Here is a 23,646-nt window from a genome sequence, read left to right as displayed (position 1 = left end):
CTTTGATCGTCAAAGGGCAACGTCAGTTTCTCCCCCAAAAATTATGAAGGAAAAAACAATTGACACTACACGTCATTCCTTGTGCCTATCTCTCCACACCCCCCTCTCCCTTATCTTGGCCGTCCTACAAATACAGGTTCTTCCGTTCAAGTTGTAATAACCTCAGTTCATCTGTGAACAAGTTAAGTGAGAGTACGTAGTAGCAGTGGGTGTAGTTGTTGTACATCGATCTCTTTGGCCATGGAGGATATGCTCTCCTTCTTCCCTAGTGGCCTTCATGTCAGGCTCGTCGATGATGACACGAAGAACACGAGAACTGCAACCAAAACGCTTTCTATGCTGCACTGCCCAGGTACATTTGATTTTCTAGCTTGTTTGGATGATTTGTGCTGGTCTCCGTGCACTACAGATCCGATATTTCGTTTGTGTGATTCTTTTTTCTTGTCGGATTCTTGTGTTGTGTAATCCGTGGATTCTTGTGGGGATTCTTGAGAAAATATTGGTGTTTGTTATATGTGTTTTCTATGGGAGTTGTTTACAAGATGAACTTTTTGTTCACTCGTCATCTCTTTGATATATCTTGCTTATAGTAAATGTTTTGATCCTGGGCGGGTATAAAGAGGCAGTGAGTAAACTCATCTTTGGCCACTTCCTAATAAAATCGACCAACCTGTTTGATGTTCTTGCTGTGTTGATTCTGCGTATGGTTTTGTTCAAAATAACTACTTGAAACACTGATCTTATAGCCTTTTTCCATGGATGCATGTTCTTCCTTGTTTCAACTGAAATTCAAATTAGTAGGTTGCGCGCGCTTGCTTTGCGCCAAATTAAATATTCTTTTAAGAAAACTTGTTCTATGAAGGATTTTTTATACTGTAGTGCAATTGCAATTATACTTCACTCATCTCTCAGTTATATATAGTTATATATAGACACTCGAATTGTCTAATTGAGATCTCTCCCCCTCCCCTTCTTAAAAAAATCCCTCTTTTGGGATGCATGTCTCTCTAACTTTTGTGTTACAAACTTGCAGTCATAAAAAATTATAAAAACATGTAACAGTGTATATAATATATTGTTATTGTTATATATAATAATGTATGATTTTACTTAAAGTCATTTAGATCATATATAATAAGTAGTAACATCAAACTGCTTACATAAATACTCGGTAATTTAAAACCGTAAAACTGACTTCTCCCACATAAGACAAAACAAAACAAAACTCTTAACTGCATTTACTCCTTATCTTTTCTAGTGGTGTCAACGCACACCACTGCATGCGCTGGCCTGCGCACCCTCTCCGGCGACAACATGTTAGACGTCCAGACCATCCTCTGCGACGTCAGCAAGGTGGTCTCGTCCGGCTTCGACTTCCGCCGTGTCGTCGAGACCGAACACCAAATCCCCGTCATCTACCGTAAGCTAGCTAGCTAAACTTGTGCTAAGATGCTACTCATTGTCGTTGCGTCTATCAATCAATCCACGTCATCCACACATGCGTGTCATGCAGTATTATCGACGACGGAGCCGGAGCAGATGGTCGCCGGCGAGGACGCGGAGTTCCTGAACCACCTCTTGCTAAAGGCGACCTACATCGTCAAGAAGCCGCTCGACCGGGCCACGATGGCCTAACTGTGGAGAGTGGTCGCATGGTGCAGGTGCTGCCTAGAAGAAAGGGTTCCTGGTGACTCCATGGACGACATAGCTGCCCATGCCGGCGCTGGTGGTGAAGACGGCAATGACGACGACGTCGTCATCATCGAGGAGCCGCAAGTGCACTTCAAGTTGGTGAGGTCCCGTGGCAGCCGGAAGAGACAGCTGACCATCAATGTCCATAGTGGCAGCAGCGACGGCGCAGGTTCTTCTGAACATAAAAACACCGTGTTATATTGACATCGCACGCACCCCAAGCAAAACTCGGTACAGCACGTTAGCATTATTACTTGCATGCATACTATATAAACCCTATCTTATTTTGCCTCGTATGAAATTAGCTGTTACCAAAATTTAAATTTTAAAATTTTTTGAACGAAATTTATTTTTAATATTAACTTTTAAATATGCCGTATGGCTTATTATCAGCATACGGTCCACCGATATCGACCTTAGCGGTAGGACCTAGCACAGGATGCAATATTTTTTAAATACTTTCAACTTTGAATCACTACTTTATTACCTGAAATACTTGCAAAAAATATGAGAATAAGATAGTAAATAGATTATGAACTATCATTGTACAGAGTTTCAAATCATTGTGTTGTGATAAACTTTGCTTCAGATCCTAGAAGTTCTTCTCCTAATTATTTGGTTATTTCCTTTGGTATCAACAGATGCCAACCCAAGAAAGAAGATAGAGCACATGAACGACGCGAAAGGGCCGGTGGGGCAGCATGTTGCTAGCCACTTGCAGGTCATTTGACTGTGCTAGCTGTTTTCACTACCTTAATTTGATTTCAAAAGCACCAATTTTAATTTGTAGTAACTGCACTTATTTGGATGTTTCCTCTTTATTATTCTTCCATGCATATACTCCATAATGGAGTAATATTTCTACCAACCTTGGATGCTTATCTCTCTGTGACACGATGCTATCTTTAAGCTATAACATGCATGGAATTCAATACTCGTGATGTGTCATGCTACATTTCAAAATACATATACTCCCTTGGCTTTGAATAGTTCTGAGTGTTGGTTAGTCCTATTTTAATTTTGATCACTAACAACTTTTAAATTAAGTATCGTATTTTGATGAACCAAACATATATTTTGATTACACATGGTGTAATTGTAGCTAGCTAGTAATAAATCTGTTGGTAAAACACTAGTGAAATTAAGTTTAGAATGAATAGTATCGAGTGACAAATCTTTTAAAGAAGCTATTCCTTTTATTTTGGATTGGGAATGTATTATTTCCAAAAGTGTATGCTCTTTATTAATCATGATACACCCATAATTTTTTCCCTCACATAGTAACTATATAAAAAGAGAAAACAAATTGGGAGAAATTTAATTTTATGATCCTTTTGGGAGATACAAAATACTCTAATGTAAGTTCCGTACTGACATGTTTCAAATTTTATTCTAAAAAGAATATAAGTGCCTTTCGATAGACTGTAAAGTTACTCAGAATTTGATGTGTTTATTTTTCTCTGGATAATTTTATTACATACTCTCTCCGTCCAAAATAAACCAACCTCGTGCACATCCTATTACGATGAATCAGAACATCATATTAGGATGTGTCACATCCTGTACGAGGTTGATTTATTTTGGTACGGAGTGATTACATCATTATGTATATATTTGTGCCAAAATTAACATGCCTAAATTTCCAGCAGCCAGCGCAGGAATACTGCACAAAGCAACAGAAGGACCTTGATGAGCGCCGCCTCATCTCATCGGACTCCTTGTTCCTCAAAGCCATCTTTCCGACGCTCAATGTCTCGCCGAGCAGCCCTCTGATCCTCACCGGCGGCGCCGGTCCAAGCTGCATCCCCACAACGACCATCGCTGGCAGCAGAACTGCAGCACCATTTCAAGTTCCGGTTTTCCAGCAGCAACCCGCCGGCACTACGGTGATCTCCTTCAGCAACACTGCCGTGCAGGCACCCATCGGCAATGCTTTTATCTCCTTCACTACAAGAGGAACCCCCCTTTAGCAATACATATATATGTATTGCTAAAAGTCTCTATAAGTATTGCTAGGGTCTGCACCAACGTATTTAATATGCGTTGCCTATGCTGGCTGCCGTTGCTAGGATCAATTACAACACATAGACAACCGTTGATAACAAGTGGAAATAAGCGTTGCTACTTAGCAACAATTTTAATAGGTTTTAGCAATACTTATATATGTTGTTCCCTTGAGAGATGAACAGTTTTATATAATCTTAGCAATGGATATAATCAAGTTGCTGCAGCATGTACAAATATTGTAATTTGAGCTATCCACTGTAGGTGGCCTTTGACCAATTATTTTGTTAGGCAAGAGACCCATGAACTCAAAGCATGCACAAGTGACAATAGTCCAATCAATCATGATAATCGATTATATATTAAATATGGTATTTTGCATTACATAGACAATCATCAGCATAATTCATGGCATTAAACCTTTGTTCAGAACATTAATGCAGAAAATAGAATCTAAAGTATATACAAAAAAACACATCTTGTTGCCCCCATTCTCCACCTTGCAGCCATCATCATTCCGTGACATGTACAGGTGACCTAGTTGCGTACTGGCAGTCACGAAATTTCCCCCACATCTTCACCCATTTATCTTGTCAACCTATAATAGAAAAAATATATAAGCATTAATATACCATTATGAAGATGAAAAGCACATCTCCGAAGAAAGAAGTAAGAGATAGGAACATACAAAAATTGCAAGCCACGCAATTTCAAGTCCTACAACATGACCAACAATTTTGTAGCCTTTGTATGGCCTAATCAAATCTTCGGATTTTGCCAATGCAAGATCGACATGAACCATTAAAAATTCATTTCCTAGCTCAACACCTCCAACTCTGCGTGTTGGATCACAGCTTACAATAGTGGCAAGAGCCACGTTTGTATTCCGATTTTTCCAACTTTTTAAGAATAATTTAGTTCCAACCTGAAGTGCATAAATACATCCATCAATATTATCAATGTACTTTAAGAAATTCAAGTATCATAAATAATTTCACAGTAAAATACCTCCATTGAATTGTCAGTGATAAAGTCCATTTTGTTGCACTGTTGTTTCTATAAAAAAAAATTTGGATCATGGTTTGCAATTTAACCACAAGATAGAAAGAAAGAAAGACCAAACAGAGCCAATTATTGTTCTCCAATTCAATCATAATACTAGTGAATCATGCATGTTATAGTTTGAATGGACTGATATTTGTAAACATGGTGAATAAAAAAACAACCTTGTATGCACCACCAACTTTATGTGCATGTACCATATGGCTTTCCTGATTGTCAGGTTTCTTGTTCTATAGGGGAGGGCAACAAATCAGTGCTAAAATTATATATATTAAGAAATTTTACTTTCAAACTTTTCTATCAAATAATTTTTGAACTCAATAAGAAGTGAAAACTAACCTTGGCACAAATAATCTCCATCTGTTTCCCATGGTCATTTAGGCCAAAGGTTCGTTTGTTCTAGAATAAAAGAATACATCACATTGTCATGAACTATAGTAAACATTCATAGTTAGTTACAAACAGTACCAAATAATATAATGCTATGTATCCATGATAACCATATAATAGGATGCAACCATGGTGAGTTCAGAATAAAAATATAAATTGAAAGACAAGGACCTTGTGTGCAGTAGCATGCTTGGTTGGTGGTGTCTTATCCTCATCTTGAACATGGCTTTGTGAATTCTGTTGTCAAAGAGAGCATATATTCCCAGTTACAAAATAGTGCAACTATTCCCATGTATAAAACAATGAAATTTATGTATATTACCATCACAATGTTTTCTTGCTCAACATGACAAATTTCTTGCAAGGGACCGTCACCATACACTTTCTATCACAGTGGAAAATAAAAGGACATTAAGACCATATTTTATTAAACTATTTAGACTAAAATGTTAGCAAGGTTTACCACTGTTGAATTGTCAGTTAAAAAGTCCATTGTGTTGCATTGCCGTTTCTGAAAAAATAGAGAGAATTTACAGTAAAAACCAACATGTTGTGTGTGCTATTTTAGTTGCTGTGTAGTGTTCAATAAATATAAATAGCATTTTGAACTTGAAACAATTAGACTAACCTTAGAAGCAGTACTATACTTGTTTAGGCTTGGTCTAACAAGCTTGCGGGTAAGGTTCTCTTTGTTCTGCAATACAATTATTATAACTAGTAAATCATGTGTGTTATAGTTTCAAAGAGCTTATATCTGTAGACATGGTGACTTAAAGTGATGAAAAAATAACCTTGTGTGTACTTGTAACTTTGTGTGCATTCACCATATAGTTGTCCTGGTTGTCAGGTTTATTGTTCTACAGTGGAAGGTAACAAATAAATTTTACAAATCTATATATACATTTATATATCGAAATTAAGCTACTTTCAAACACTTATTGACTATGGCATTGAGTTTGAAAGGATAAAGAGAGAACTTAATCAACTTACCTTGTATACACTAGAAATACTCTTCCCTGGTTGCATAAGCTCATTCTGGTCCAAATTTCCTTTGCGCTGCAATGGAATAGGTCATAAAATTGGCACAAACTAATTATTTGTTTACTCTGACATCATGCACTCCAATTAATAAAAAGTGAAAATTAACCTTGTTTGCACAGGAAGTAATCTTCCTTTGCTTCCCACTGTGATTCTGGCCCAAAGACTGTGTATTCTAGAGTAAAAGAAGGCATATGATTATAATGAATGCTATGTAAATAATAGTGAATATATATATAATAATATTTTAAATGCAAAGGCAAGGACCTTGTAAACAATAGAATGCTTGGTTGGTGGTTGCAAATTCTCATCGTGCACATGGCTTTGTGTATTCTATTGTAAAAGAGAGAAAATAAATGCTATTCCCAAGTAAAAAAACACAGCTATTCCCAGTTATAAGATGGTGCTATATCACATTACCATCAAACTGTTGTCCTGCTGATCCATAATGTTTCCCTCCTCAAACATACAAATTTCTTGCGAGGGGTTGTCACCATACACTCTCTGTCCATAACAGAAAATGAACAGAGATCTATACCACAGTTTATGAGATAATGCAGAAAATGTTATGATATTTCTTCCATAAAGATACATACCCTCCTTTTTGAATTAGGTACGTCATCACAAATAGCTTTTTTGTTTGTAGACGCTCCATCTAAACCTCCCTGTAACTTCAATTAGGTAAGTTAGATGCATTCATTGGGTCACACACAAGCTCATATAATTTTTTTAGGACTCAACTCCCTTAAATTCACCTGATTCTTTTGTGCCTTTTCCAACTTGGTTGCCTTCTCTTTTAATTGTAAAAGTTCAGCATCATTATTCTCAACATGGCGTTCTAACTTTTCCATCTGCAGTCTAATAGCCATTACATCTTCACTGGAGTTATCCTCCACTGTAGTAAAATTTATATTCTGCAAACATCGGGAAGTTGGCACATCAAGCACTTGTTTAGGCTTTGGAACTAGTCCAAGACCATGCACACGCCCAGGCTTGTCATCTCCTAGTATTTGGTTCAATGCATCTCCTTTCCAAGCAGTCTTTCCTTTACTAGCATCCGCTAAAGCTGGTTGTTCAGCTATAAGTCTCTTCAAATTATCCTAAACATATGAAAAATTAATACGAATAAAACAACATATGAGAATAACTGAAAAATATCTATGGTTGAGTGTTAATAGTATACCACATGCCCATTTATATTCTTGTCACTTTTGCACTTGTGTGTGTGGACATAAACAACAGCTCTATGTGGGTTCTTCTTTGCAGGATCTTTTTGTCTCTATGGAACACATGACCAAATCAGTAAAGTCCTAACAGTAGCTATACATGCTTGAAATGGAAATAGATGAATACTATTCAAGACATGTTTTACCATCTCTTCTCTTGTGCGAGCAAAACTCTTTGTCCCTGCTGTGTGAATTGCCTTCTTCTTTTGGCAGTTTTTCTTATTCTGCTCACTTATTCTCTGTTATGGTCTCGTAGAGTTAGCAATCAAAAAAGAATATTGCATTGTTTTGTTTAGTACAGAGTTCTAATTTGTAAGACCATTACAGAAATGAATATGGTACATGTACCTTCGATTTCTCGTTCATCTAATGATTGACAAGAGCAATCCACTCGTCAGAAAGCACACCTTCTGGGACATTGTTGCAATTAGCTTCCTTAGTCTCATTCACATCAAAATACAAATCTTTTAGTTTTGCTTTATATTGCCACCATCTTTCTACAATTTTTTTTAATATGAACTCTTTCATCCGAGGAGCATAAAGGAATCTCATCTACATATAGCAACACAAAAACTCATATGGCCATATGGGGATATGCATAACATAATACAAGAAGTTAGCAAAAATGTTGATCTGAAAAGGAATTACCTTTACTTGCTTAAGTATGTCCTTTTTAACTTTTAGTTCATTTGTATTTTTCTCTCTCTTTCCTATTACATATCTCCAGTCTGTGTAGGCTACACAGACTACCATTCCTAGCTATCATTCCAAGAAATTTACCCAAAATTCCAGCTTCTTCCCCTACCGCCTGATTGAGATCATTGCATTGAACCACAATTCTAAGCCCTTTCGGAAGGTTCCAAACATCTTTCAGTTTTGTCTTGCCACGTGTTTCAGGTGCTCCATTTTCAACTGTTCGGTGTTAAATTGCAAAGACAAAAGTGATCCTTAGTAATCAGGGATACGAGTAATAATGTCATTATTTCTTACCATTAGGACTGTTAAACTTAGCAGTTACCTCGAACATTAATATCAACATCAGTATCTTCATTGCCTTCATCATCAATATCAACATCGTCATTAGTGTCTTCATTGCCTTCTCCATCATTGATATCAAAATCGTCATCAGTGTCTTCATTGCCTTCTCCAGAATCATCACATACAGTTTCTTGTTCAGATGGTGTGGCAAGCTGTGGAAGGGTATTTTCTTCTTCAGTCTGTTCCTCTGACAAATATTCCACATTGCTCTGAACAATACGCCTTCTTCTACTCCTTGCCATATCTCTTGCACCCAAAAAAAAACTATCTGTCATTTATGGCGTCAAAAGTATATCATTCTCATTTCAGAAGTAGGACTGTGCTGTACATAGTTTCAGAAAGAATAATTTCAGAATTGATTATACCCTGAGCCATTTTGGATTTGTTTTTGAAGAACAACAGAGTACTGCTGTCCCAAAAGTAATGCTATAATATGGATCTGTTTGTCATACTCACTAATTCATTTGTCCATTTTATAGGCCAACAATTTGAAACAAGTAATGGGTAGAAATAACAAAATTTAATTGGCTGCAAGGTAAAACTAGATCACATATTGTATTGCTTACAGTTGTGTGAAGCCTAGCCGTACGTAGACCAGGCTCCTTCAGCTATGGACGGTCAGTGCATCTGACTCCAAACCTGAAAATAGAACACATCAAATTGGTAAGTATTGTAGTACTGGAAGGGAATTAGCCTCCATTGCAATTTGGCGACTCAGAGAGGTAGTAAGATGTGCAGAGGGAGGCAGAGATTCCGGGGCTTGGAAACATTGCCGCCAACCGCGCGGCGTGGAGCAGAGCGAAGTGGACAGCCGGTGTCGGGAGGTATAACCCGCATCAATTGCAGTGCCCCGGTCACCCAGCACATCGGCTGGGGGCGTCTCCGGCCCGCCGCATGCCCTATGTCATCCATGGGGCATGGGGGTCGCCTGCTCGTGGCTGTTAATCGGCAGGAAGGTGCGGCAGCAGCGATGGCTGGTACAGCAGCCGACGGAGCGGAGAGGTGGAAGATCTAGGAGCGCCTGCTTGGGGCTGTGGGTCAGTAAAGCGCCCGGCATCTTACCTACAGATCAACACCGATGAAGATGAGGAGGAGAACCGTAGAACGACAGGAGAGTTCGTAGAAGAGAGGAATCCCACAACAGAGGAAAGAGATTTACTCAGGGAGTCAGGATAGAGGAAAGAGACTTTTAGGGGCAGTTGGCTTGCTTTTCTCGATGGGGAAGGTGGGGGCAAAAAAAAAAGTTGGCGGCAGAAAAAAGAAAACTGAGAAAAAAATTGCGGGAGCAAAAAAAAAAAAAGGAGGGAAAGAGTGGAGGGAGAAGAAAATAATTTTCGGAGAGGCATAAATTGCTAAATTCAGATCGATTTGGGGTTGATTTGTCTGTCAAACTAGTTATTTAAATTATATTAGCACGATCAAAAAAATCACGTGTTATTTCATTGTCGATCTTGTCCGGACAGACCGCATGAAAAATTATATATAATTAAGTAACAGTGATTTAATTTTTTTAGCAGGACCAAAAAACAAGTGTTTTTTCATTGTCGGCCCGGTCCGGACAGACTGGATGAAATTCGGACGTAACATATTTTGGTTAGTTATTTAATTTATCTAAGCATGACCGAAAAGACACGTGTTTTTCCATTGCCAATCCGGTCCGGACAGACCGCATGAAAAAGACATGTAATATATTTTTGGTCCTAAAATATAGTTATTTAAAAAATGTTAGCACGATAAAAAACACGTGTTTTTCGTTGTCGACCCGGTCCGGACAGACCGCATGAAAAAATATATATATAACTAAATAACAGTGATTTAATATTTTAGGACAAAAAAAAACCATGTGTTTTTTCATTGTCGACACAATCCGGACAGACCGTATGAAATCTGTACTTAGAATATTTTTTTGTCTTAAATTAGTAGTTAGTTAATTTATCATGGCATGACAAAAACACGTGTTTTTTCGTTGTCGACCCGTCCAGACAGACTGGATAAAATCCGGATATTCTGAAAATAAGTTTTTGAATGGTTTATTTTTAAAATTTTAAAATAAAAAAGTTCAAAAAATTAAAAAATTTCTGGGGCAACAGAATGAAAAAGTTTTTAGGAATTGCCACTAGAGAAGAAATGAAAAAAATTATGCATTTGCTAGTTCTCGAACTAGAGTTGTCAATACAGTAGAAGAAGCTAAGTACCACTAGGCTATGTCCCCCTTTATTTATTTTTTCACGTTAGCTGCAATTGAGAGTATAAATAGACTTCTCCCGGTATTTATATAAGATGGAAATTTAAATTCTGTTAGCATGACCGAAAAGGCATGCTATTTCGTTGTCGACCCAGTCTGGACAGACCGCATGAAATTGAGACGTAAAATATTTTTAGTCATAAAATAATAGTTATTTAAATTATGTTTGCAAGACTGATAAACCACTTGTTTTTTCGTTGTGGACCCGGTCTGGACAAGCCGTATAAAATTAGGATGTAAAATAATTTTTCTTTAAATAATTGTTATTTAATTTATGTTAGCACGACCAAAAAAACCACATGTTTTTTCGTTGTCGTCTCTGTCCATACTGATCGCATGATAAAATCCAGACGTAACTTGTCCTAAAATAATAGTTGGTGTGGCCAAAAATATTTATATTGAAAAAATAAGTTTTTGATCAGTTTAATTTTAAAATTAAAAATAAAAAGTTCAAAAATTCTCGTTATCTGGCCAGCTAAGAAGGATAGGGAAAAAAATTAGGAATCGCCCCTAGAAAAAAATAAAAAGAATCTAGGCTGGCATATTTGTTTTCCTCGTTGTCTAGCCAGCTAAGGAGAGGGAAAAAATTTTAGGAATCGCCACTAGAGAAGAAATGGAAAAAAATGCATTTGTTAGGATTTGAACTACAGTCTTCGATACGGCTAAAGAAGCCATGTACCACCAAGCTATGTCCACTTCATGTTGGAGTTGTCCGTTCGACTTACTTATTCATGTTAGGTGCCATTGACAACGTAAATAGTTTTCTCCAGGTATTTATATAGGTGGAAATGGAATAACAGAACACAATAGATGCAAAGATTATAAACGCCCATTCCTTTTTCTCATCATATAAACAATATGATATCCTGGATATTTAAAAATAAGATCTAACCACCAATTCTGTATATAACTAATGTAGAACATTATTACAGGACTTATGTATGCAAATAAAAAGTTGAATCGATCTGGCTCAATCACTTAGACAATCCAAGGAAATATACGAATGACATTTTCATCCAGAAAAGCTATTGTGGTGAAGAAGCCTTCATCGCAGTAAATCTCCATCCAAAATTACTGCCATAAAAATAAAGTGCTCCCCAAGTGAAGATATAAACAATATAAGGAAATCATTGATAATGGACAGATAATAGTGAAAAACCTTCATAACCTCACCTTTAATTAGTTACCATGTTATCGTCAGTTGTTCCTTCTATATCTCTTCGAATCCATGTCTGACCATCATGTGCACTGTCAAATAGCTCCCCAAGATTACTGACATGGTATGGTTCGCATTCCACATCATTCCATTCTTCACCCAGTTCAAATACATCTCTGGGTTTCATCTTCCTTACAATAGACCACCCTAGATTTAAATGGTCTTCAATGTAAAACACTTGGTTGACTTATTTGCAAATACAAAGGGCTCATGCTCAATTTTTTCACCGGTATGAATTTTATTTGAGAAATTCACAAGTGTGCAGCCAAACTTATCTATTTTCACTCCTTTTCCTTTAGTTACATCGACCCATTCACATTTAAATAACACAACTGAGAAATTTCCATAGTAGTCTAACTCAATTATATCAAGTATCCTTCGGTAATACATGATATCATCAAGGATAGGGTTAGTATCACTGGCGGACGTGTAGCTCGATGTTTTTGCAGTCACAACAACTCCACTGTTTTGAGTCACCCTGTCATAACGCTTTGATCTGAACCTATACCCACGGGTATTGAATGCTCTATGTCGTTTTGCTACCTCAATTGGTCCACGTGCCAGCCATCTAATATCCTCATCAATGCTATCGATACCTCTTTGATTCTCCAACTGCAAGATCTACACCAAACCAAAAGATGTATTAGTTGTACTCATATTTGAAAAAGAGAAACCTAAATTTTGAGACTTACATGATCTCTGAACCAATCAGGGAATTGTTCATTTTGCATGTTCTCAATGTTTTTTGGAGTTAGCCTTTTGCGTTTCTTCCTTTGCAAATCAGCAGCATGTTCTCTGCAAAACAAATAAACATAAATTTGAAGCAAAACACTTACAACACATAAAAAAAGGCTATGTTAGGACAATACGTACTTCAGATATGGCACTATAGCATCACAGTTGTATAGCACATATCTATGTGCTTGCAATTTCTCTCTATCAGTTAAGGAGTACGCCGATGGTTTTCCCAATGGTTTTCCTACTGGAGGAAACAAAGTGGATTCTTGCCTACTCAAGGGTGTCTCAAATTGATCTGGTTTGTCATTATTCCTTGATGGTATGTTATGCTTGGTAGGGAAACCTTCCAAGTATCGCGAACAAAATGCCATGCACTCATCTGCCAAATATGATTCTGCAATTGAACCTTCTGGACGCGCTTTGTTGCGAACATACGACTTCAATTTACCCAGGTACATGTAATATACATACAAGGCACAAAACTAATAAGTTAGTATTGTATCATAAGACATATGAGAAATATTATAAATTATATGCTAATATATTTTTAGTACCTTTCAATAAAGTACATCCATCGATAGCAAACTGGCCCAGCAATCTTACATTCAGTAGCTAAATGGACGACTAAGTGAACCATAACAGTGAAGAATCCAGGAGGAAATATCATTTCCATTCTGCACAATGTGATTTTAATTGCTTCTTCCAAACGGTCAAGCTCATCAACATGGAGAACTTTTGAACATATTCCTCAAAAGTAAGCAGATAAGTCAAACAAGACAGATGTGACTTCATCGGGAAGAATACCCCTCAAAGCAATTGGCATCAATTGTTGCATTAGAACATGGCAATCATGTGTTTTGAGCCCATGAATTTTTCCTTCAGCAGAGTTCACACATCTAGATATGTTTGAAGAATAGCCATCAGGAACTTTTATATCCCTAAGAACTTTACAGAACAATTGCTTCTCACTTTTGGACATAGTAAAGCTAGCAGGTGGTAAGTAGAACTTGCTTGAAGTTCTTTGTTGTGGATGGAGCTCCCCTCTAATGTTAATTTCCTTGAGATCAAGACGAGCTTGGAGATTATCCTTTGACTTTCCTTCTAAATTTAGAAGTGTACCATAAATATTGTCGCACACATTTTTTTCTATGTGCATCACATCAAGATTATGCCGAAGAAGATTGCCATCCCAGTAAGGTAGTGTGAATAAACTACTTACTGCCTTATAAGTTTTTGACTTCTTAAAATCACCGATAGCATTTATTTCATCCAATATCGGACGCCCATAGTAAGTCATAGGCTCTGTACTAATCTCTGTGGTTCCATCAAAAGAATTTCTATCAAAACGAAATTCATGATTAGGTGGCAAAAATCGACGATGACCCATAAAACAAGATTTCTTCCCATGTGCCAAACGTTTGGACCATACATTTGGACCACAAGGCGGGCATGCAAATTCTCCATGCACCATATGTGAAGCAAGCATTCCTAAATCTGGCAAGTCATTTATAGTCCACAGTACAGCTGCCCTCAAATTAAAAGTTTCATTTCTAAATGCATCATATGTGGAAATGCCATTGACAAATATGTCTCTTAAATCTTCTAGAAGCGGCTGGAGGAAAACATGAATGTTATCTCCAGGACTTTTGAGCCCAGGAATTATTAATGGCATTAGAAGATTAGGTTCCTTCATGCAGAGCCATGGTGAAAGATTATATATTACTAAAACAACTGGCCAGCAACTATAGGTAGAGCTCAACATACCATATGGGTTAAACCCATCTGTAGCTAACCCAAATCGTATATTACGAGATTCAGATGCAAATTGCTTGAACCTTTTATCAAAGTTCTTCCATGCCAGAGAATCAGCTGGATGTCGAAGCACACCATCCTCTACTAAGCGCTCTTCATCATGCCAACGTGGGAGCGATGCTGTTTCTCTACACATGAACAATCTTTTTAGCCTCTCCTTTATTGGAAAATATCGTAAGACTTTGCTTGGCGTTGCTTTCTTTCTTTCTTTCTTCGTTAACTTGGTTTCTGGTTTTTTATCTTTCCATCTAGAAGCCTTACAAGTTGAACAAAAATCATCATTAACCTTCTCTTTCCAAAACAGCTGACAGTTATTGGGACATGCATGAATTTGTTGATAATCTAGACCAAATTTTGAAACCACCTTCTTAGCCTCATAAAAGTTTTTTGGCAATTGTTTTCCATTTGGAATTGCCATGTGAAGAATATCAAGTAGATCTCCAAATGATTTATCACTCCATTTGTTCATGGATTTCATATTGAACAAAAGCACTAGCAGAGATAAGTGTGATAGTTCACATCCATCCCATAAAGGCTTCTTTGAATCTTTCACCAACTTATAAAATGCTTGAGCTTCTAAATTTGGTCCATCAGTGTGTGTACATGGCGAATCTGCAGAATCACTCATAGGCATGTCGTCATACACAGTCCTAAGTGCATCATTAATTAATTCGTGCATGTTAGCACGCATGTCTTCATTGTGAGGCTGTGGTTGTTGGTTCCTAATTTGCTCCTCTGAAGACTCACCATGAAAATCCCATTGGTCATAACTCTGAAGCATTCCATTGCACACCAAATGATCATAGACATCATTTTTTGAAAGTAGCATAGTATGTACGCATGTTTCACATGGACAATAAATCTTTGTATCCTCTAACTTATCTTTATATGCAAATTCAAGAAATCCATCTACTCCAGCTAAATACTCAACAGAACCTCTAGGGTAGCGCAAAAGAATCTTGATGGTTTCTAAATCCATTTTGACCTATATAAAAAAATTTGATATTTCAGGTTCTTGTAGATAATAACAATGACAAGGAATTGTCTCTTATGATCATGATGTAGCAAAAATAGGGCAATTAGAAAAGTACCAGTATAAAATCAGTGTCAGCTAATTTTGTCACAACCTAATAGACCTCCTTTATACACTGAAACAAAAGCTTTTACTTTGCAAAAATAGAGAAGAGCTAAATCAATTTACAGAAAAAACATCCAGCAATCTAATGTCAAAGCTGTCATCTCCAAGTTAAATTCCTTACTATAAATTACCTCTAGTTAATCTACAGATGATGACTCCAGAAGCACATGCGCTTAAAACCTATGTTCCAAATATCCGTTCGGATGAACAAGAAAAATCTGCAGGTGTTATTAAACTCAATCAGATAGACTCATGATGCAACAAAACTTGAATAATTAAAAAAAAGGTTGACATTGACCTGAATCTGACACTGACCTGGATTTGGGGCCAAATGGGGAATCAACCTATGAGAAGTGGCTAAGAAAAGGACCGTGCTTGCCGTTGACCCGCTGTCGTCGGCCTCGGCCCATCGCCGGCCTGCCGCGGCCGATCCCCTCGCGGGCTCGCCGCCGCCGCTGCTGAGAACGCGCCGCTGGCCGCCGATGCACGCTGCCGCCGCCGCCGTCGGTGTGCGCCGTGGTAGTGATGTGCGAGAGCGTGAGAAGAAAATGAGATGCGGTGTGGGAACAGGATGGGGCGGCGCTCTCGTGCGTGTTGGGTGAGGTGAGAGACACGAGAGGAGAGGAGAGAAGGTGGGAGACTAAGGTTGCCTGCTATAGTGCTAATTTCACAGATCGTATTTTAGTTGTTATGATATAAACAACTAAAGAAACCATTTGATAAGAAATGTGATTAGCTCAGTTGGTTGGGTTGCGCATATTCTATCTTAGTGACTCAGGTTCAAATCCTCTGTTTGCATCTTTGCCCCCCTAATTTATTCCTATCAGGTATCAGCAGCCACTTCGCTTGTGGGATTTTTTAGAAAACAAAAACAGCACTTTTCCCCTATCAGCAGCCACTTCGCTTGTGGCATTTTTTTAAAAAAAAATAAACTCGCTTGATAAATTTTTTAGAAAACAAAAACAACACGCCCAGTACACAATGTAAAAAACAGCTCGCTCAATTATTATTATTTTTTAAAAAGCATGCCCAGTACACAATGTAAAAAAACAGCTCGCTCAATTATTATTATTTTTTAAAAAGCATGCTTAGTCCAAAAGTTTTAACTGGAAAAAAAAAGCAACTCACTTGATAATTTCTTTTAAAAAACAATTCGCTACAGGTCCGAAATGTAAAAATAAATATCTCACTCGATTATTTTAAAAAATACAATAAGTTCGCTTATTCCAAAAGTTTTTATAGGGTATCAAGACCACTGCAAATTCGGCCGTTGCAAGATACTCAATCTCTGCAACGCATGTTCTGCAACACATATTATCTATTGCAAATTGGGCTCACCCACTACTAAGCGTTGCTAGGGTCGCATTTTGGCAACGCATGCTTAATGCGTTGCCAAGCATGTATTGCTAGAGGGGGGTTCTTGTTGTAGTGCTTCAACAACGCTGCTTCGCCGGCGGCCACCGGCAATACAGTTATCTCCTTCAACAACATTGCTGCACCAGCAGCCATGCAGGTTCCGGCGATGCGATAGCGACTGTCCGGCGGTGTCCAGCCAGATGCTCCCCAGCAGAGGCTGTACATGGGGCCCTTCTCCTACCAAGGCCCTCCGCCACCACCTACCATGCGTAACCACATCAACATAGTCCCGACGGCCTTCATACCTCGGGTCGGGATGACCGTGAATATAGGAAAGGCTCCTATGATCGAACTTCCATTTGGAGTACCTGTGGATGACTTCCTCGTCGGAGAAACCGCATATGGCAGTGCCGGACCATCCATAGGAGACCCTGGCGACGACGCCGCTGTCACGTACGCCTACACAGGTGCACTGAACAACAACACAGCTGTTGGTTCTCTCATGGCGCCACCAATTGATGAGCCAACATTCACCCTCACCGATCCAATCGTTGGGACCAAGGGTGAAGGAGTTGTCCCCATTGTCGTCACGTCAGAGGATCAGAATGCGTTGGCAGCAGTTGAAGCAGCAGCGCCTAACAACGCCGAGCCATTCATGATGCCTGATCAGGTTGATCTTGAAGAAGACATCATGTTCTCTCTGGAATCCCTCCTTGGGTTGGACGAGGACATGATACCTATGGAAGACGCTGGCGGTGAGGCAGCTGAAGGGTCACTGAACATAGGGGAAGGTGGCATGGAGATCGGGTGGGACCTGGACTTGGACGACATCCTCATGAACAACACCAACGAATTTGCCTTCCTGGACGACCTGGCCTGGATCGAGTAGTCTGTGATCATTGTATGGCAAATAAATTAATTAGCTCTAGTTAAGCTAATTAGAGAAAGGGGTTGTGAACTCCCCATGATAAACCAGCTTTTAATCTTGTTGCAAGTACTCTTTACATGGATGATTCTTTCCCTTCATTCTCATGGAAGAAATGTTTACCTTATTACTGTATTTCCTTTGCCAATTAAATTCCATGTATGTTGCAGATACTGGTAGTATTATACTACCAATATTATCAAGGATAAATTAGTAATTTGCTAATAGAATAATTAGGAGTTACTTTACCATTTATGTTTTTCTCTGCTAAATCAATATATGATCATCCATTGCGCTGGCATCGCTCATATTTCATCGAAAAAAGCCAAAGAAAAAGGAGGAAAAAAAGGTTTAGTCATTACTAAATGACGATTATACCCTTCGCACCTATTTTTTCTGACAATAATGCCCCTCCACGTTTTTACTACCGCTATCTAGGGTGGTAATATAAATAGATCTGAACTATTCGATCAAATGAAATCAACAGTTCAGATTGATTTCTAATACCAATAGAGAGCACCATAGTGAGGCACCTTTACCAAACGTTACTGGAATACTACTTTAAACTATTTTGTGTCATTCATCCGCGCCGTCGTCATAGCCGGCTAAGTATCTCACGTGGCGGCATGCCCCACGACGATCGAGGATGGCTGTTCACTTGTTTGGTGACTTGCACAAGAAAACCTATAAGCTCTCTATCTCTTGCTTCCTGATATTTGTTGACGCTTTTTTGTCATGCCAATGCCACCGAATATGATTCGGAGTCTACCTAAAGCTTTGCGTTGATATTGAGTTGCCAACCACCTTGACCTTGAGAAAACCCTGGTCAAGTTAGGTTTAGCGTTGCCAATTTAGATAAATAGGGAAAAACATCCGTCTCATGAAAAAACAGGTAGGTTTCGGGACAAACCTACAACGAGAATTCACACTCTCACAGCGAGGACGGATGGTTTACAGTGCAAACCGACGAAGATGAACGGAACTAGGCAAAAAGTATATGCGATATTGAAAAAAATGATTCAATTGATTGATTGCGTTGGAACTAGGTTGGTGCCTTAATTGAATCAACCATGGTCATTATAAAGGGGTTGGTCTTGCCTCCTACAGGACCCCCTCCACGTCCTGCTCAGGGTAGACACCGATTAGAACTCGAAAAACCTCAGCCCAAGCAAGGAAACCCAAGATTCGATAAAATTGGACTCGGAGCCGAACTCAGCCGGTCTAACTAGCCACATGCCAATGGTCATACCGGCCCCACACCACCGGTCTGATTGGCTCTATGGCAATAGTCAAACCGGCCCTATGAAGGAAATCTAGTTCTTTCCAAATTTGGCCATATTTTCCTATTTTCGCTTTAGGTGCTAAATTTGGGTGTTAACACGTGTCCCCTCCCCCATGCTTTTTTGGTTATTTTGAGAGCCGAAAAGCTTGAAACATGGGTCTAAGGGTGATAATTCAATTACTGGCCATATCACCTCCTAAGCATCTTGCCAAACACTCGGTAAGTTTTTCTTTCAAATATTTCCCATTTATTGTTGTCTGAAATTGTTCCCCTTGCAAAGTTTCAAGAAGAGTAAATTACATTAGCGGTACATAAACTTGTCAGGTGCGTGCAATTTAGTGTATAAACTTGTAAAATATTCGTTTTGGTGTATGAACTTGTCTGATATGTGTAAACTAAGACTAAAATGGCACGACAAGACCGATTTTTCTATGTTGAACGTTATAAATTATAAATTAGTAGATGACTTGCGTGTACATAGTAGAAAGGTTATATTTGTAAACTTAAATTCCACTTTATCTTTCTTTATTTTTGTCCCTTGCATCATTACTCGGATTTTTATTTTTTTTGTGCAATCATTATGCCTTATTATATGTTTATCCTTCTTAGACTAATGTTTACATAGAGTTTAAATCAACAACAGAATCAGCAAGATTAACTTTGCAGTGCGATTTTGACCTTGTTCCCACGCACCAAACAAGTCCGTGCACTAAAACGAGCATTTTACAAGTTCATGTACTATATTGCACACCCACCTGACAAGTTCGTGTACAGCCGATGCAATTTACTCTTTCAAGAAATTAAAGTATGTATTTCTTCAAACAATTCCATATATCTGGTAAGGATCCTCCAAATAAGGTAACCACTTACCGAATTCTCTAGATATAGAACCTTAAGGCAAAATCGTCTTCCAAACTAAGTCTCCAACTTAAAATGATTTTACTTTCGCTCTCTTATTGTTGGCTTTGGCTATCTTCTGCTTATTCTTCTCTATCTTCTAAAGACTTTAATCGTTTATCGGTCACATCATCAAGATTACCTCCAGTTAATGTATTATACTCTTTGACCAATTAATCACCATGCTTGATGTATCTAAGAGAGCCAAGATTTACCTCAACCAGTAAAAATGGCTTCTTGTACATAGACTAACTCAAAAGTAATAACCTTTGTTGCATCATGTTTAGATATCATATGAGCCCATAATGCTTCGAGAGCATCTCATGCCGTATTTTTGTGTGTTCGTCAATCTTTTTCCTTAACTAATTTTAATAAAACCTTATTACTCGACTCGGCATGTCCATTAACATGAGCATAGTAAGGAGAACTCAACAATTTCATACCATAAGATTCGGCAAAGTCTTTCACCTCTTTGACATAAAAGAAGAGCATTGATCCGTATTCAAAGTTAGAGGAATACTGAATCTAAGAATAATGTGCTTCAAGATAAAATCTATACATATAGTCTTCTACAACTTTGGCTATAAAACATAGAATTTTCTGAAATTTATTAATTTACTCAATTTATATTCATAGTTTATGGGTTCACATATTGCTCTCACACTTGATACTCTGAATGCACATAATTGTTTTGTCACAAATGAGTAATTTGCAGGCTTGAATAAGTTTACATAGGTATAATAAGGTGAGAAACAATCCATCCATAGATATTAGGGATGTTAGGATGCTCCATTTATCAAGAAATAAAATGAATGTTGGAATACAATTTTCCAAGTCCATTCAATGCATTTATTTCTCACTAGTGTTAGGCTTCTTTATTAATTCCGGTTAACCAATGGTGACGACCGAATTAATCTCGGTTAGTGAAAAAGGCTGACAAATATTTTTAACAAAATAAATTGGTTTAAGGCTTGGTTAATTTGGTTCGGTTTTCCAGTCTCAGTCATGTTTCCTCTTTCAAATCATGGTATATATGTAAACACTTTTTCTCCATATCAGTTTGCTATGAGTGGGAACATGGGATGTTTCGGTTGATTGGTATTTCTTATCAAGACATCAGCACATACTCAGGCTAGTTTTAAGTTCATAGCCATTTTCTATTACATCAAAGAAGCACATGCATACATACTACTACGCACGAATACTACACGCACACGAGAGTGAGTGCAACTCCTAAGTCCTGACCCAAGCTTAATGAGATGGAGGCCAGTGGCAAATATGTTCTTACCTCATAGAACTCATATTGAAAGCACACTCACATGCACACAATATTCGCAGTAATCAGGATTGAGTTCATAGTCATTTATAAACATTTCCATGTTTAGGGGTACGGTTGTGTGTGCGCGTGTGATGGGGGGTAGAGTGTGTGTCCAGGGGTATTGGGGTGGGCGAGCAGGCTAGTATAGTGGGGGATATGTGAAGGACACATTATCTTGGTTTTATGTAAAAAAAAAGAACATTTTCTTTCTAATATGTAAAGATCATTTGTGTCCGATGAAACAATCGTATATTTGTTTTTACCTCCGCCACTATACATATGGCCATTGATCCTATCATGGCAAGTGGATAATGCAGTCAAACAAAGAACCTTGAAAGACAACTGTTGTTAGAATGTGTCCCCATTTGTGTTACTCATATCCCAACAATCATCTTTGACTCTTACACTAGTTATGATTCAGTGGACATCCAATCAGGTATTAATGTCACAATCCTTCACCCTATTTCCTATTACTAAATACGATATGTCATTAGTCACAATGCCTTCTACCCATCAATCTAACGTCGATTACTCGCTATGTCAATAATTATAAGGGATTATTCTATGTTATTTAGCAGAGTTTAAGGTCCACACTTGCTTCCTCACCGCCGCAGAGGTCCTTTGTCGCCAAGTCCCATGCTTGCCAAGCTGAGTGTTGTCAATCCTTCGCCGCATCTTGCCATCTTTAATCACTCATTGACTTGGATCACAATATGTATGTGGTTTCTCCAACAATAAAGTCATCCATAGGCTGCCCCAAAGGGAGCTTGATCATAGAAGCATTGCCTTTCTCTTCATGGCTAACCTAACTTGCGGAGGGAAGACTATCGGGAGCATGTTGATGTGGTTGTGCATGGCATGTGGCAAAAGGCCTTGGTAGGAGAAGGGCCCAAGATAGAGCTTCTGTTGGGGAGCATCTAGCTGGACACCACCAAAGAGTTGTTGCCCCATCACTAGAGCCAGCATGGTCACCGATGCAGCAATGTTGTTGAAAGACATCATTATATTGTCGACGGGCACCTGCACGGCCATCAGTGTTGTATGCGGTTTCTCCGACAAGGAATTCATCCACGGGCTACACAAATGGGAGCTTGATCATAGGAGCATAGTATTGCCTTTCTCCATGGCTATCCTGACCTGCAGCGACCATCAAGAGCATGGTGATGTGGTTACGCATAGTAGGTGGCAGAGGGCCTTGGTAGGAGAAGGGTCTGAGATACCACTTGGAAGCATCCAGCTAGACACCACCGGAGAGTTGCTGCCCCATCGCCAGAGCCTGCGCTGCCACTGGCAGCAACATCATTGAAGGACATCACCGTGATACCGATGGGCACCTGCAAGGCACAACATTTCTTTAAATGCATTAGACCATTAATCATTTGGTCAGAATCAGCCAAAACCCACATAAGGGACTAGATGCACTTTTAGCCCCTGTGAGTTTACTTGATTGGGAATGATCACACATATTTCGAGCAACTAACAACAGGGTAGCCGCTAGTCATCACAAGAGATAGTTGAAAATATCTATACAGAGAAAGAGGGACAAAGTGACTAGTACCATGAGTGTACTACTTTTTTTAGAATTGTGTACAGTACATTTTTCCATGGGCACACAATGGCATTTTAACATGGTTCCAAGTGTACATCATGTATATGTAACATACACTTTAAAAAGCAACATGTACATGCATGAATAACATATAGCTATAGAACTAAGCAAGATTTTCAACTTCGTGCAGAAATGCCACTCGTAATTTCTAGGCTGAAACAAACAATTGGAAGGACACATATCACGTGCACGCACCGTAACATAGGTTTAGCCAACCTTTGATCGTCAAATGTGGCAATGTCAGTTTACTCTAAAAAAGAATTGGCATAACACATCACCCATACTGGGCCTGCCCCACTACCTTCTCCCTGGTTAGGATTGGCCTACAAATACAGGGGTTCAGTGACTTCGGTCCCCTCTCCTAATCACTTCATCAGTGAACAAGTGAGTAGTAACATCATGTATAGACTTGTGTGAGAATGGAGGAGCAGATGTTCTCCTTCTATTCACTGGTGGCCTCCAAGTCATGCTTGTTGATAATGACACAAAGGTCGTGAGAAGAGAGCAGTTATAATCACTCATCAGTTAAAAGAGAGTAGTACATAGCTAGCAGTGTGTGATTGTGTACATGTCTATTGGTTGTGGAAATGGAGGAAGAGATGATCTCTTTCTATTCCCTGGTGGCCTCCGTGTCATGGTTGTTGACGATGACACAAAGGC

At 38.7% G+C, this 23,646-nt stretch overlaps 3 protein-coding genes across 3 annotated transcripts; 1 reads left to right on the top strand and 2 right to left on the bottom strand.

The window, feature by feature from the left end:
• Positions 1 to 4,273: 4,273 nt before the first annotated feature.
• On the bottom strand, positions 4,274 to 6,780 carry LOC127783345 (uncharacterized). Its single transcript, XM_052310602.1, has 14 exons — positions 6,607 to 6,780; positions 6,454 to 6,519; positions 6,296 to 6,361; positions 6,139 to 6,204; positions 5,940 to 6,005; positions 5,777 to 5,842; positions 5,612 to 5,659; positions 5,471 to 5,533; positions 5,320 to 5,385; positions 5,098 to 5,157; positions 4,923 to 4,988; positions 4,705 to 4,752; positions 4,385 to 4,621; positions 4,274 to 4,294 (listed from the first exon to the last, which is right to left on the bottom strand). Exons 1-14 carry the CDS (start codon positions 6,778 to 6,780, stop codon positions 4,274 to 4,276), a joined length of 1,113 nt encoding a protein of 370 aa, XP_052166562.1.
• A 5,090-nt stretch (positions 6,781 to 11,870) lies between these two features.
• Positions 11,871 to 13,020, bottom strand: LOC127783018 (uncharacterized). The gene is made up of 4 exons (XM_052310315.1): positions 12,785 to 13,020; positions 12,604 to 12,706; positions 12,229 to 12,532; positions 11,871 to 12,058 (listed from the first exon to the last, which is right to left on the bottom strand). Exons 1-4 carry the CDS (start codon positions 13,018 to 13,020, stop codon positions 11,871 to 11,873), a joined length of 831 nt encoding a protein of 276 aa, XP_052166275.1.
• Positions 13,021 to 17,271: 4,251 nt separating this feature from the next.
• Positions 17,272 to 17,844, top strand: LOC127783017 (two-component response regulator ORR32). Its single transcript, XM_052310314.1, has one exon. It carries the CDS (start codon positions 17,272 to 17,274, stop codon positions 17,842 to 17,844), a length of 573 nt encoding a protein of 190 aa, XP_052166274.1.
• Positions 17,845 to 23,646: the final 5,802 nt, after the last annotated feature.

This window comes from Oryza glaberrima, chromosome 8 (genome assembly GCF_000147395.1).
Source record: "Oryza glaberrima chromosome 8, OglaRS2, whole genome shotgun sequence".
Classification (NCBI taxonomy): Eukaryota; Viridiplantae; Streptophyta; class Magnoliopsida; order Poales; family Poaceae; genus Oryza; species Oryza glaberrima.
The sequence above is the reverse complement of the archived record's forward strand: the minus strand, read 5'-3'. Positions and strand labels throughout refer to the sequence as shown.